The sequence below is a fragment of the Ruditapes philippinarum genome, unplaced genomic scaffold (genome assembly GCF_026571515.1).
Source record: "Ruditapes philippinarum isolate M1 unplaced genomic scaffold, ASM2657151v2 ctg6877_1_1_1_1, whole genome shotgun sequence".
Lineage (NCBI taxonomy): Eukaryota > Metazoa > Mollusca > Bivalvia > Venerida > Veneridae > Ruditapes > Ruditapes philippinarum.
Genome location: NW_026867243.1, coordinates 17,563 through 31,822, shown reverse-complemented (window position 1 = coordinate 31,822; position 14,260 = coordinate 17,563). Strand labels below are relative to the sequence as shown.

Here is a 14,260-nt window from a genome sequence, read left to right as displayed (position 1 = left end):
TGTTAATTTGTATGCAGACAGCGAAAGTTGAAAGTCTGTGTCGGAACCGGTAAAACAACTGTACGTATTTTAATGTCTATTTGAATACAAACATTTTTGATGTGAACATTTGTACAAATAAATTTTATATAAAACAAAACAAAAGAAAAAGAAGAAAAAAAGAAAACGTGTTAATCATTAATTTTTTTATCACGGTCATTGGTCAAAACTAGACTTTTTACATTTCACGGACATATCGTATGCTTGTACCGCGAGTGTTATTGCATTCATGAATCCATAACACATTAATTTCAAGTACGAAAATATATAAAAGAAATTCTGTAAAATTATTCTAAACACCCCATAAGGTGCCCCATAATAAAAATAGCCTTCTATACGGGAAACAACCTACTGTTAGAATATAGACTATAAAAAAAAGTGTTGCCTCCCTTGGTTCGAAGAAAATTGCCGCGGGTTTCCTATTTCTGTCATTTTTGCTTTTATTTCAAGATTTGTTAATTAAAAATGTCAACAACACATAACTCTAGCTTATATTTATTGACTATTATGAATGATTATTAGCGACTTTTGAAATGTCGTCTGTATTCGCTGGCAAAGGGGGCAAACTTGTCTTAATTTGTGCCTAATGGAGTTATCCTTTGCGCATGCGCAAAAGTAGCACGTGAAATCCCTCATGCGAAAAATGTAAACACACCTGTTTGTAAAATATAAAGGTGAGAACGATTATGTTTAATGTTTATTTTAGACTGAAGAAATTCTGTCGAACGTTTCCTTGAATAATATTGTTCTGAAAAAAACTCACCTTCAGTTTTGAAGAGTTTCAGTAAACGAAAATAACCGTATTGTCGGATACTATCCCGGGACAACCAATATTCAATCAGTTAAGCTGTTTTTAGCCAATAATAAATGGAAGGGGAAATTATACTTTAAATTTATTTTAGCTATTAATGCATCTATTAACACTTATTCATTTTCAGGTTGGTACATTTTCAACAAGTCTTGATCTTTCTTAGAAAATCAATAAAAACTATATGACCCACTCCGGTTACTCCCAGGAATATTTTAACCTAAATTCAAACAGCAGGGTAATCACCATGGAAAATTTGTTAAAGATAAATCAGGGCCACTAAAAATTGTAGAAAATTTCACAATAGTCTATTCAACGATTTTCAACAGTTTTTTTTTCAAGATTTTAAAAACTTACACTTAATGTTATAACATATGTACAGCACAATGCATTGGTATGACTACTGTTAATGTGTATAAAAGGCAATTAACAGTGTCACTTCTTAGTACGCTATTTGGGGTGCAAAATGATAAATGCATCTAATCTTTACAGCCATTTTACCTTCCCCACTTTATAATATTAGCAAATATGGAAACTTGTCTAGATCTGCCAGCTCATATCGCTTACAAAACAATTATTCTACAATCATCACATGAAAAAATTTGATAACAATATAAGATTTTATTAATAAGGACCCCCATGTAAGGTCTGATGAATATTTAGTGGTACATCATATAAATAAATGTTTTATATACACCTAGGACTGAGGTAAATAGTAAAACTCTTCAGCCAATTCTTTATAAAAAAATTTACCTTGCTTAGAAAATTTTTACCGCTATTTTAAACAAGTGACTATATTGATATAGTGAAAGTTGGACAATTTATATTGTGTAACTTAAAACAAACAGTTTCTTATTGTTTTTCTGAAAACATCTGACAATTAATCAAGTGGGGCATTTCTTCAAGTTTTGAAGTTAAAACAACATGTGACTTTATGCAATTTAGTCAGGCATGACATCAGTGCCACATAATTAAGAATGTGTTTGAATTTAGGTTGTGATTGAAAATTGGTTGTTTCGGGATACTAGCCGACGGATACTGCTTCGATACCAGTATACCCAGAATGAATATTAAAATAATAAATCAGACTTAAAAATTTTGGCTGTGTACTTACTTAGTTTAAGTATTAGCTCGCAAAAATAGTCAAATTCTACGTAGGTAATATTACAAATGGTATTTGTAACGTTATGTGCACCGGACCTTGCTTCGGAAATGTGAAACCAACCAGATTCAATCAAGCAGTATTCTTACTAATAAAAGAAAGATAATATACAAAATGTATTTTCCGATAATTGTTAGGTTTGAAGTCGAATCAAATATTAACTAGCTAGCAGGTACATTTTTTAAACCAACTATTCGGAACCGGTAAAACAACAGTATCACATTTTTATAAGATTTATTTTATAACAAAGTAAAATATACATTGTATTTTTTTACACCAAAACAAAATGCTGAGGCCATTATCATACTTAATTTTATTGCATTAAGAACACATAAATTTACGGAAACGCTATATAATTTTATGTAAATCATTATATAATACATTTTACCATTGAGTTTTTTTAGTTCATATAGAAAAACAATCAAAACAAAATCTATTATTTATAAGTCCAAAGTTTTCATGCTATTTTTGCCTCATCATTTAGAAAATTAGAAATATATATAGCCATAGAGGGAAAATACATTTTACTGCTAAGGTAGCACTCCACAGTTAATTTCAAGTTCCTGCCGTCAATGTCCTACAAGCAATACGTCTAATAATTCTGATACCAAACTACACAACCTGGAAAAAGAAAACACATTTTGTTGAGAACATATATGACATAAGATTGCAAATCTACAAAGAAATTATCCCATCTGCAATAGGCAGGCAGTCAAAAAATTTGCAATTCATTCCGTTGAAGCCCAAAATCTACAGTGGCCCGAGACCCAAAACAACACATTTCGACCCTCTGGCAAAAAATATCTGCAAATATACAGGCTAAAGGAACACCGTCTCTGCTTTAGCAACTCCCTATACATGCAAAATATCACAAAGAAACTAGTCCTCAACCTTGTAGATTTTTTGCTACTGCTAAAAGTTTGTACCCCCTGTAAAATGACTTCTTTTTACCGTGCATGCTGTATAAAAGCAATGTTTACAAAAAATGGCGGCCTTGACATTCATAATCAACAGCATGTGATTTCTGGCCATGTTTTCGAATTTGCCAGTGATCATATTAGATGTCACAAAAACAAATTTTATGCTGAAAATGCATTTTAAAGACAACCAGTCATTTAAATCCAGAATATTCACTATATCCAAGAAATCCTGGCCATTCGAAGCTGTGGCTTACATTACTGTGGTGTGCTACCTTAGTGCAAACTCCTCACAGCGGTTACGTCACGCTTTGCTACTTTAACCACTGCCACCACAAAAATCACGTGATGATGCTCTTATCACATGATTGTGTCAAAATGGCGGATACTCCAAAAAAGTTGTTAAAAAATTGTTTTATTTGCTCTAAACAACGTCATTATAACTTGACTTCTGGTGTAAAGTCTAAAGATATTCTTGAAAAAATATCGTTTTTGTTAAAGAAGAATTTTAGTGCAGTTGTAGAGGCGAATAGTTCACTAGACAATTCACAACTCATACCCTCCAACTCCACATCTACAAGAAATTCACACAACCTAACCTTCAAGATACCCTACTGCCGTACACAATACCGTCAACAATCTTTCTTCCCACGTACCATCAAAGACTGGAACAGCCTACCTCCAGACACTACGTCAGCCGGTACAGTTGAGTCATTCCGTACTCATCTGTCCCAACTCTATATCTAAACCACACTCTTGTCCGTTTTTAACCTGCACTGTACATATTTCTCACTATTTTTACTCTTTCTTTCCGTCTTTGCGCATTAACCTGGCAGTAAACTTCAGTTAGTTGAAGGTGGCCAGTATATTGGAAGAAGAAGAAGACATATGTAGGTCATGTAACGTCAAAATTGTAAACACCTTCGAGTTTGTCAAGTTGTTGGAGACTGCAGACGAACAGTGCTATGGTGACTACTCATGTCGTTTTAAACGCATGGCAGCAAGTCCTCTTACGCCAAAGCTGGCAAAACCTGATTCAGGTAGGAATTCAGTTTTATCCATTACAGTTTTTTACCCGTAAACACTAAATTATATTCTCAAGATCACTGGAATTCCGAGTCATCACTTCAGTAATTTTTTTTCCAATTTTCAAAACAACCTGTGGCTTTCTGAAGGGGAAAATATAAAGGGGGAAATCAAATTCCAACAACTGACATTTTATAAAAATTTTAATTTCAATTCAAATTAATCATGCACGGTACATAGCAGAGGCTTTAGGGATTCTTGCTGATATAATAAGTCAGATGCTGTTATTGAAGTACACAGGGCATTACGGGGGAAAATATTAGCTTTTTAAGGGAAAAATATACATATTTTTAGCTAGGGGAAACACCCTTTATTCGGCTGTAAAATAGGGACAGGCTACAGGGAAAAAATCACTGCACTTAAATGTATTTTACGGTAATGAAATAATATTTATTTATTTGAGTAGACAAACCGCTACAACCGCTTCACCGCTGAATCCTTTCCACATTATTTGCTCTACTGTCATTTCCACACTGGATTACATATAGTAAACTATGATGCTAACACATGCTACCATTTGTTCATTCTAAATGGAGTGATATTATTATATTCTGTTTTCGTAGCTGTTTAGTGCATTTACTTTATCAATTAATAAACATTCTTTTAATTTTGCAGCGCCAAAAAAGAGACTTTCAGCTGCTAGGAAATCTCTAGAACTCTCCCAACCTGAAGTGCCATTACAACCAATGTCTGTACACACAGTAGACATGCCTTCACCTCCACCTTCATGTGAGCACAATTACAGCTTCATGTCTATTCCACCCACTCCTAAGATGACTGAGAAGACTGAGAAATCTGGTTTTAAACTTCTCAAGAAACATCTACTGGAACAGGATGATGTCTGTGATGAAAATGTGATAACAGCAATTCTAGATACTATCACATCCAATTCTGTAAGTACATTTTTATTTCTGAGTATCATCAACGGTCTTAATAACCATAAATCTGTGGTATCGTTTAAAAAGTAATAAGCTGCATGAGACCTGCCATACTGAATTTTACATGTAGATAAAATTAATGAATACAATTCCTAAAATTTATTATATATGTTTTATTAAAACATATTACAATTGTATGCTTTTGAAATTAGGTAAGATCAATACAGAAAATGAACCAGATTAGTCTTAAGGAAGGATTTGTAGATATAATACACAAAACTCATTTTGCAAACCCCAAAATACTACAAATAAATAAAAGTTTACTAACATTAACTTATCTGTATGCAAAATGTTGCCAAATAATTTGATTGTGATATACCTTACAAGGTATATATTTATTAAGTATAAATGCATTTCATTACAAAATAACATAAACAAATTTAAGGTTCTAAGAAAAGCTGTACAAGTTCGTCTTTTGAAAGAGATCAACATGGAGTGCACAACCCTTTCTGCAAGGAATGTTGCATTTACCAGTGTCCTTTCTCGGTACAGAAGTGTTGCCAACCTGTATCACTATGGTGATACTCTCTTGGATGAAATCATGCGTGAGATGTCTGAGAGGTAAATGTTTTGAGATTTAAATATGAATTATTTCAAATTAAATTGAAAAAAGGTGTTTTTTAACCTTGTTATTAAAATTAGATTACTTGTGTATTCTGTATACTTTTCAGGAGCCATTTTTTATATAAGAATTCTTGTCCTCAGGAAATGTATTATAAAATTTATTAAGATATACTATGCTCATCCTTGAATAAGATATTTTAGAACAGAAATGTATTGAAATCTATAAAATTCTTACCTAATATGTCTAATTTGAATAAAAGAATAAATAAAATATGTATCAGAAGCTTCGTTCCTTATTACAGGTCAAGTTAAGTTGGTCTTTTTTTTAATGATACTATATATTCCATTGTGCCCACCTAAAGGGTGTTGAATTTGAAAGATAACATATCTACTTTCTATAAACTCAAAACATGTTTAATGTATATTTACAAAGGTACTGTGTTATCAATTATCAGTATTTTCTGATGTCAGATTTGGGCATGGTAAATCTCTTTTCTTTTTTTTTGAAAATGTAGTATGCTGCTGATAAATAACACTTACAGATTATCATTATTGGTGCCTGATTGATACATAGATGTGACTTGAGTTATTTCATTTTTTTCTGTTTGTAGATCCCTTTTCTGCTGGATATATTTTCTATGATTGTCACTGGTGGAAAAGAAGCAAGGGAAGAAAAAATTGCACCCATATGCAGTTTTAATGCATGCCAGATCTGATAAGTTGTCTGCATGGCATAGGTTAACAACAATTGTAACCATTAAGGGACATACAGATGATTCAGTAAGTCAAAACCCTTCTGTGTATAGCTTGTAAGCAATGGATCTCAATACTTACTTTTTAATGGTTCAAGTAGGCAACTAATAATTTTTTAAATAATGTAGTCCTTTAATCCACAGTTTTATAATTTGCCCAAAGTGCAATAGCAAAGGCATGCTGATTTCATTTTCATTCCATTTTGAAAACAAGTTTATAACAATAAGATAATTAATTAGAAATTTGACCACTCCATTGTGAAGCCTCATTGTGAAAGTCAGTAAAAAATATCAGATAGGATTTACCTTTAACAGGTACCAATATCAAGATATATCAATAATCAAAAAGAGAATATGCTTCTATTGTAAAATGATTTCCTTGTTACTATTACTTGTAGAAAGCTGATATACATTTGTTAGACAGTTCCACTGTTTAAGATCAAAATGTCATTTATTGCAGGCTATCACAAGACTTAACCGCATGGGATTAACCTTGTCTGTCTCAACAAAACTCCGCTTACTTGATGAAGCCGGTGCTATGATGGACACTGCTATTGTCAGTAAGCTACAAACTAACCCACTGTTCAAAGTAACTGGTGACAATTTGGACATTTACATCAGAACTGGCCACAAGTCCTTGGAGAAGTCAAATACAGATCTTCATCTGTTTGCGTCAAATGCTATCTTTAGTCGAGTATGTAATTTATCTTTATATTTTTCATATAACAGATATTGATTTTAATAGCTTATACCAGGAAAACAGCATTGAAATTAATACATCTTTATATTTTAACACCTCTCTTTAATAGCTCTGTTTCCCTAGTGTTAAAAGTATATTATCTACATGTTATCAAAGATTTGTTGAGTATACATGTAGTTAGTTTCAAAGATTTGAACTGAATGCAATGAATTAATTTTTCATTCCCAAACTTTGATGTTTTCTAACAAAGTCATTGTTGATGTATACATGTTACATTCACAGGTAGCCAAACCGGGTGTTTTCAATACTGCGAGAGTTAGCCGTCCACTACATACTCTATACCCATATATGTTCTTCTTATCTGGACACTACAGACAGACAATGGTTAACAGTTACTGTGTGGTGTTAGGTTGGTTAACATAATTGATATTAACTTTTTTAAGCATTACTCATCAGATCTTGATTGACCCACACTTTTTTTATCATGGGTTTTTCTGTAGTTTTTTCAACAAAACTGAAAAAAATTGATCAGAATTAATAAGATTCTGATACACTACTGTAACAATGGTATGTCCAACAAAAAACCATTATGTGATTATTACTTTTCAAACTTTTCTTTTTAACCTCTTTTACATTATTGTAAACTATAACTTACAATGTTGTGTCTAACCTCTTGTAATGTATAATATATTTATTGTCTCTCATACATGTACCTTTTTTAAAATACAATTACACTGGATTTTGAAAAAGCATTACTACCTTACAGGGAGAATTCTTGCAGAACTGAAGGAGTTCTCTTGGATGAAAAGTGTTCTGCCTGCTCACATTTATCATCCATATCAAGTACAGATGAGTCAGAAGTCAGAAGTGTTCCAGCTGCCAATATTGATGAAGAATGTGGCAAAACATGAAGATTGCGTTGATATTTTGGATGGATATGAAACCTTTATAAGTGATTTGTTTGTTACAGCTTTTGGTTAGTATAATTTATGTTTACACATTGCTTGCTATATTTCATGAGTTTCAGGAAGTATGTCACAGAGATTAGAAGAAATATGGTAAACCATATTGTTTTTGAATGAACATATATTCTTAATAATGGCAACATTATTACCATGGACGGATGCATTTTTGTCTATAAATGTAATGTTAACAGTTGTTTATCTATTTTCCTTAAGAAAGAAATCTCAAGATTAAACTGCCAATTGACAAATTGATGTCTAATCTAATCCAATCTAATTATCTATGACATACATTGAAATGATTAATCGCATTTTAGAATTATGAAGTTAAAAGTCTGTTTAAAGTTCATTTGTTGATGTTCATGTTTTATTCTTTCTTGGCTTAATCATATTCACATATGATGCCCAGGCCCAAATTTCATGAAAATGCTAAAGTAAATGCTTAGTTAAGTATGCTATTTTGAAATATTCTTTTTTTTATTTATACAAATTTATTTTAGATCCATTGTGAGGGATAATTCGTCAATAGATAATGTAAAAATGTAGAACTTGTTTTATTTCCTAGCCTGGTACCAATACCAATATGACAAGGGATTACCATTAGTTCCATTTGATAATTTGACACAAGATTCTAAACCTGAATACATAGATTTTAATATTCTTAAAAAATTACCATGAAAACCTTTTCTTTCTAGACCCTACCATATCATTACATTTTGTCCAATATTGTTATGTTTTTGTTACTTGTTATTGTTTATTGTTACTTGTTATTTTCCTGTTTCTTTTTGAATATAGGATGGTTAAAAGTTTGTTAACTATTGAACAGAGGTAAGATACAATAAATATAAGTTATAAATTTTTTTTTAAGGTTCTTGCTTTGAATAAAGGGATAAATCTTTTTTCCACCATTTATACAACATGAGTATCTAAATACAGTGAAAAAGGATGAATTGATTAAGATATTTTAGCACATTCAAGTACATGACTATTTTAGTAATTTATGATTTGTTAAAAATCAGTACAATCCTTTCATAAGATATACATTGTAATATTGTTTTGGCATGATTAGTTTAATTCACAGACTTTGGAATTCTATAAAATTATGACAAAGGATGATATACATGTATAAATATTTTTACTCAGGTTCTGAGGACACCCTGCATAAATACAGAGTACCTGTAGGTGGAGACCAATTGACCAGAGTAAGACTCGAAGAAGCCAAAAACCTTCGAACTTTGGCAACTACTCCCAAGAAGCGATTTGAAGATCTTCATCCATTTGTCATAGAGCTATGGCATACTAAACAAGATTTTCTTGAGGTAATACATTCGGTAATTTAGACTACAGTTAACCCCCCTATTGAGACCACTTTCAATATCTGATAATCTCAAAATCATTACTTAAAATTTTTCAGTCTCAAAGTAGTAAACAGAATGAAAAAAGAGTTTTTTTTTAGACAGATTCTATTTAAATGTCCGTATGTAAGTGGTTTTTAAAGCAGACTTTTACTGTATATTGCATAAAAATACAAACACATAAAGACCTGCCTTCTTGGTCAAGTTTTTGACTGGAAATCATTGTAACCTGTCACTGAGGTCAATGGGTTGTACATCACTATCAAACGATTCTCTATCTGGAATGGTTATACCAATTTCTTATGGAGGATTGGGACTCATAAGAACTTATTGCTCACGGAAGGTCGGTCGTTCTACCCCAGTGCCCTTTTGCGCTGAAATAATTAACTGAGGGGAACCCAGGTTCTTCCTCCAACAAAAATGCTTGAATGACTTAAAATTGTGTCGGTGTGACGTTAAAACCAAAAATTAATTTAATTTCAGTCAAACATTTCTCTCCTTGCAGGAGAAATGTCAGTTTATTAATGATAGATATACTTACATCCTTTTACAGAAATGCTACAAGGAGCTTTATAGTACCAAAACCCTCCGTCAGCCTGGAACCCTGTATCATTATAAATCAAAGTTACAGCGTACAGATGTCAACGGCAAAGTCAAAGGGGCCTTTAAGTCCCACCATGATTTCATAATGTTAGTCGGGAAAAGAATGGTCACAGAGCAGTTCATAGAATATTTTGGAATGGAGAATTCTTCATCTGCGCCAACTAAGAATGTCCCCATAATCAAGAAGTCCGTCTGTGAACGAAGAGTTCAAATGCACGAGATATTGGAAAAATTTATGGACCACTATGGTTATTTGAAGGATTCCTGTGATTTAAGGAAATCGTGCGATGAAACAGACAGTGTGTATAACTACAGTTCTAACTTATGCCACTGGGTAGTAAATTTGCTCAATATGGATGACATTGCTAAGGAAGAAGACATGGTCCGTCTAGTACCAAGCCTAATGTTCTCACTACAGTTCTTCTTCTCACACTCAAGACTCTCCAAATACTTTGAAGAATGTGTTGACTTTATACTGAAGTGTGAGTACATGTTAAGCCCAATGGACAGAATACGGGTGCTGGAAGGAGCATTTACCAACTTAAGAGGGGGTATTGGATGCAATATCGAAAGTGATCTTGTTCAAGAGAACTCTGTAAGAAACCAAAAGGACTTGATTCGATCTCTGGGTGCCAACAAAACAGACAAGGCCATAATGCGTTGTACAAAGGCAGCAGATATTGTAGTTGATATATGTGATAAAATTGACTCCTCTGTTGCCCTAAAAAAAACATCCAGTAGACATCACACACCAAGAGCTGCCAAAGATGAAGAACTTATCGCCAAGTCCCTGAGAGAACTTAGACCATTCAGTAATATTTCTGGTAGAACTTGCCAGGGTCTTCCAAATATACTCAGTTCTCCGTTAAAAAAAATTGACCAAAAAGATTTGAAGCATAGAATGAATCAAGTCATTGAAAGACTGTTTTATGGCCAAACTGGAAATGTTGATAATGCGCTTGAGGGAGACGACTAAGGCCAAAAGCGTGATTGTTTTTAGTCTGCCATTATGCATTTCACCTTTCCCACATTGACATGTGTTTGAATGCATCTATGACCATTGCAGTTCCAGGTCAGCCTGCACATTTGTGAAGTCTGATCAGGATCTCCACTGTTCATTTTTACTGTAAGATTCTTTGAAGCTCACCCAAGGGCTAAACAGTTTCCAAAAGGGGGCTTTAATTGAAACAAATTTTTGTCTAAATCCAAAAATCATTGGAAATAGATTTTATGTAGCTGAGTCTGCAATTTTCATGGAATTTTGTTTTGATTTATGCTTCCGAAGGAGCAAACTTCTCCTGATATTCAAACATTGAAGTATTAAATTAAAATGACTACTCATTAGTTCAGCTCTGATGAGATATTTTTTACCATATTAAAGTACCTTGGGGTGGGACATTATTAAAGGAGGGACGTTTATTAGGAATTTTATTGGTGTATTCATAGAAGAATCTCTGACTGTCAGTAAAGCGAAACGTTGAGATCCAGATCAGAATAGAAAGATGTGCAGGCTGATCTGGATCTGCACTGGTGGCAAATGCATTTTAAGATCCTGTAACACAATTTTTTTATGATTTTATATCATAAATATAATGCCCAAATTAAGATTTATCAATTTTGTATGTTCCGAAAAGCATTATTTGTAAAGATATTACCGAATTTAACAGTTCGTGTAAATGAAGGGAGGTAATTAGAAATTTATTTTCTATAAATTCCAAGTAAGTTTTCAAATAAAAATTGAGTGCATATATTTTAATGATTACATATGTGCAGATATATTTGCGGTACATATTTTTACATATTATTTGATTTTGAAAAAAAATTTATTATCATAATAATGTGCATATATATATAATTTTACTTAAAGTGTGGTATACAATCTCAGTTACAACATACAGGATCAAGAAGGATGCATTTGGGAAAGGGTTAAATTAAACCCAGATTGTTTCAAAACTTAAAGATAAACTATGCTCATCTTTGAGAAAAATATTTTTAACACAGAAATTTATTGATGTCTATGAAATTTTTATTGAATATGTCTAATTTGAATAAAAGAATGAATAAACTATATTTAGTAAGATACATTCACAATTATCAACCATTTAAAGTTGGTAATTTCTTTAAAAAAACTGCCAGTTTTTTTAATGACATATTGTGACCACCGTTAGTGTGTTGAATTTAAAACATAACATATCTACTTTGTGTGAAACCAAAACATGTTTATTCTATATTTACAAAGAGACTGTATATCAATTCTTAATATTTTTGAGCATAGTATATCTTTAAGGTCCAATGCTAAGGAAAGTGAAAATTTGAATTGCTTTTAAAAAGCGAAGAAACTATTTAATTTTATTGGTATTAAAGTGAAAGGTGGTAAAAAATACTATGTAGAAATTCAAAATAAATCACCATAAATCTCTTAATTATTTTTCTATGAGTAAATAAGACCTCGGTATCTCTTGGTCAGTTCACTAAAATTTAAACAGAAAACATACATGTACATTTAGAAGGGTAAGGGTAGAATAATTAATTTCACATGTAACATGGTGATTTTCCAGTGTGAATACAAGTCAGAACCATGGGAATATGTATGTGAAGGTCACACTTTGGTATGTTGTTTGAAAAACATATTTGTTAAAACTACTGCTTTACAGATTTTGTTTAACTAATTATTGGTTCTACTTTTAAGCAGTAAATTTTGAAGAGTTAACATTTATTAATTCAAATCTGTTACCTTGCAGTTTGTATATACAAGGAATGAACAGAATTATTGTAAAAATGTTCACTTTTATAAAATTATAAACTTGCAATCATATGCAACAACTAGTAAAAGATACATAAAGTTCACTTTTTGTTACTTTTCTATCCATATCGATTTCAACTACCAGTTATTTAATTTTTTCCCCTACAAACAGACTAAAATTATATATGTCTATAATATAGCAAGGCATAACAGGATATGGTTATGTCACCAGGCCCAAAGAGGTGTCTTAGATAGGCAGCAGCCCGACCTGTGTAAAACAAATGCATAAACATTAATGTAACTGGATATGCAGCCGGATCTTCATGTAATTTATCAAATTCTTGAACAAATATGTCTTCAGATATTTCATCTGCATCTCTACTTTTTACTTTAGATATCTTGGCAATCTGAATTATTCTTTTATATAAGTGAATGAAAACAAAAAGTCAAGAAGTTTATATGCTGTACTATTACTAAGCATAATGTTTAAATAGTCAACACTGATTACAATAATAGAAAATCATAGTGTAGCATGTACTATTGCTATGAAAACTGATTTTTTTTACAATCAACTGATGGTGTACATGCCATTTAGGTGTGAAAGAAATCATTCAGGAATTCTTTATTTTGTCATGTTAAATACAATAAGTATTTGATATACCCGGTATCTTAAGAGTTAATATTTGATTAAAGATATTTTAATGAAAGATTCCCATAGTATATCTTTAAGAAATAATCTCCATATATAATATACAACAATGGAAATAAAAACTTGTGACATTAACTTTCCAAATTCATTTTAAGGTTTTTACAATCTAGTGAAAAACACTTAAATTAATTATGCACAAACCGAAAAGAATACACTCATACTAGATGTGTTTGCCTTGTAAGATTTTTTTTATAAGATTTCTCAGAATATGTACACAATAAGAAATTATTGACACTTCAACCAAGCTGTATAATCTGAGTTGATAACCTCTGCCAGGATTTGAACCTAGATCTCTCTGCATAGTCCATGTAGAGTATTCTGCTATTGAACTACAGAGGTTTTAAATGATAGATATATACAGTCTTGAGCAGCATCAGCTAGCTATCATTTGAAAAACTTATTAGATTTTATTTCAGCATTTAGTTTACATCTAACACATTACTATTACAAATTTCATTGCCTTTAAAATTCCAATTTTAATAGAAAAATCAAATAATGAAATTTCAAATCACAATAAAACGTTTCAAAAGGGTGTATTTAGTGATACAAGTACATATTTTAAGCCAGGCTGCTAGTCTCGATAGATAGAGCACTGGCCTATGTAAGACGGGTTCTCAAGGCACATTGTATGTTCTATGAGGTGATTCTGTTGAATAATGATAAAATGTAATTTTTACAGAATAATTTGAGTCACCTAGAGCAAAATTGAGGCATTTTACAGATATTTTCAGAGTTTGCACAGTAACATGAGAAACAAGATCTGTCACAGGGGACAGCAATGCTCAACTAATTAAATAATGGACCCATTAAAGGACAACAAAACTATGAAAAAGATCAATTAGGATATAAATATATTTCTGTATCAGTATCAAGAAAGCCTCATATGTCTAATATTTTGCACCACAGTACAATGTACATGTGA

At 31.9% G+C, this 14,260-nt stretch overlaps 2 protein-coding genes across 2 annotated transcripts; both read left to right on the top strand.

Moving 5' to 3' along the window:
- The first annotated feature begins 2,031 nt into the window (after window positions 1-2,031).
- Window positions 2,032-5,826, top strand: LOC132735397 (uncharacterized). Its single transcript, XM_060722338.1, has 4 exons — window positions 2,032-3,966; window positions 4,628-4,905; window positions 5,336-5,511; window positions 5,817-5,826. Exons 1-4 carry the CDS (start codon window positions 3,921-3,923, stop codon window positions 5,824-5,826), a joined length of 510 nt encoding a protein of 169 aa, XP_060578321.1. The 5' UTR covers window positions 2,032-3,920.
- Window positions 5,827-6,205: 379 nt separating this feature from the next.
- LOC132735396 (uncharacterized) lies at window positions 6,206-12,733 on the top strand. Its single transcript, XM_060722337.1, has 6 exons — window positions 6,206-6,294; window positions 6,727-6,960; window positions 7,249-7,375; window positions 7,733-7,942; window positions 9,072-9,247; window positions 9,837-12,733. Exons 1-6 carry the CDS (start codon window positions 6,214-6,216, stop codon window positions 10,860-10,862), a joined length of 1,854 nt encoding a protein of 617 aa, XP_060578320.1. The 5' UTR covers window positions 6,206-6,213; the 3' UTR covers window positions 10,863-12,733.
- The last annotated feature ends 1,527 nt before the right edge of the window (window positions 12,734-14,260 follow it).

What these genes read in the sequence shown, in the direction of transcription:
- LOC132735397 (XM_060722338.1), top strand. Translation starts at nt 3,921, where the DNA reads ATGGCAGCAAGTCCTCTTACGCCAAAGCTGGCAAAACCTGATTCAG. An exon ending in GCTGGCAAAACCTGATTCAG is followed by an intron (nt 3,967 to 4,627) that starts GTAGGAATTCAG and finishes TTAATTTTGCAG; the next exon opens with CGCCAAAAAAGAGACTTTCA. An exon ending in ATACTATCACATCCAATTCT is followed by an intron (nt 4,906 to 5,335) that starts GTAAGTACATTT and finishes AACAAATTTAAG; the next exon opens with GTTCTAAGAAAAGCTGTACA.
- LOC132735396 (XM_060722337.1), top strand. Translation starts at nt 6,214, where the DNA reads ATGCATGCCAGATCTGATAAGTTGTCTGCATGGCATAGGTTAACAACA. An exon ending in AGGGACATACAGATGATTCA is followed by an intron (nt 6,295 to 6,726) that starts GTAAGTCAAAAC and finishes CATTTATTGCAG; the next exon opens with GCTATCACAAGACTTAACCG. An exon ending in CTAAACAAGATTTTCTTGAG is followed by an intron (nt 9,248 to 9,836) that starts GTAATACATTCG and finishes ATCCTTTTACAG; the next exon opens with AAATGCTACAAGGAGCTTTA.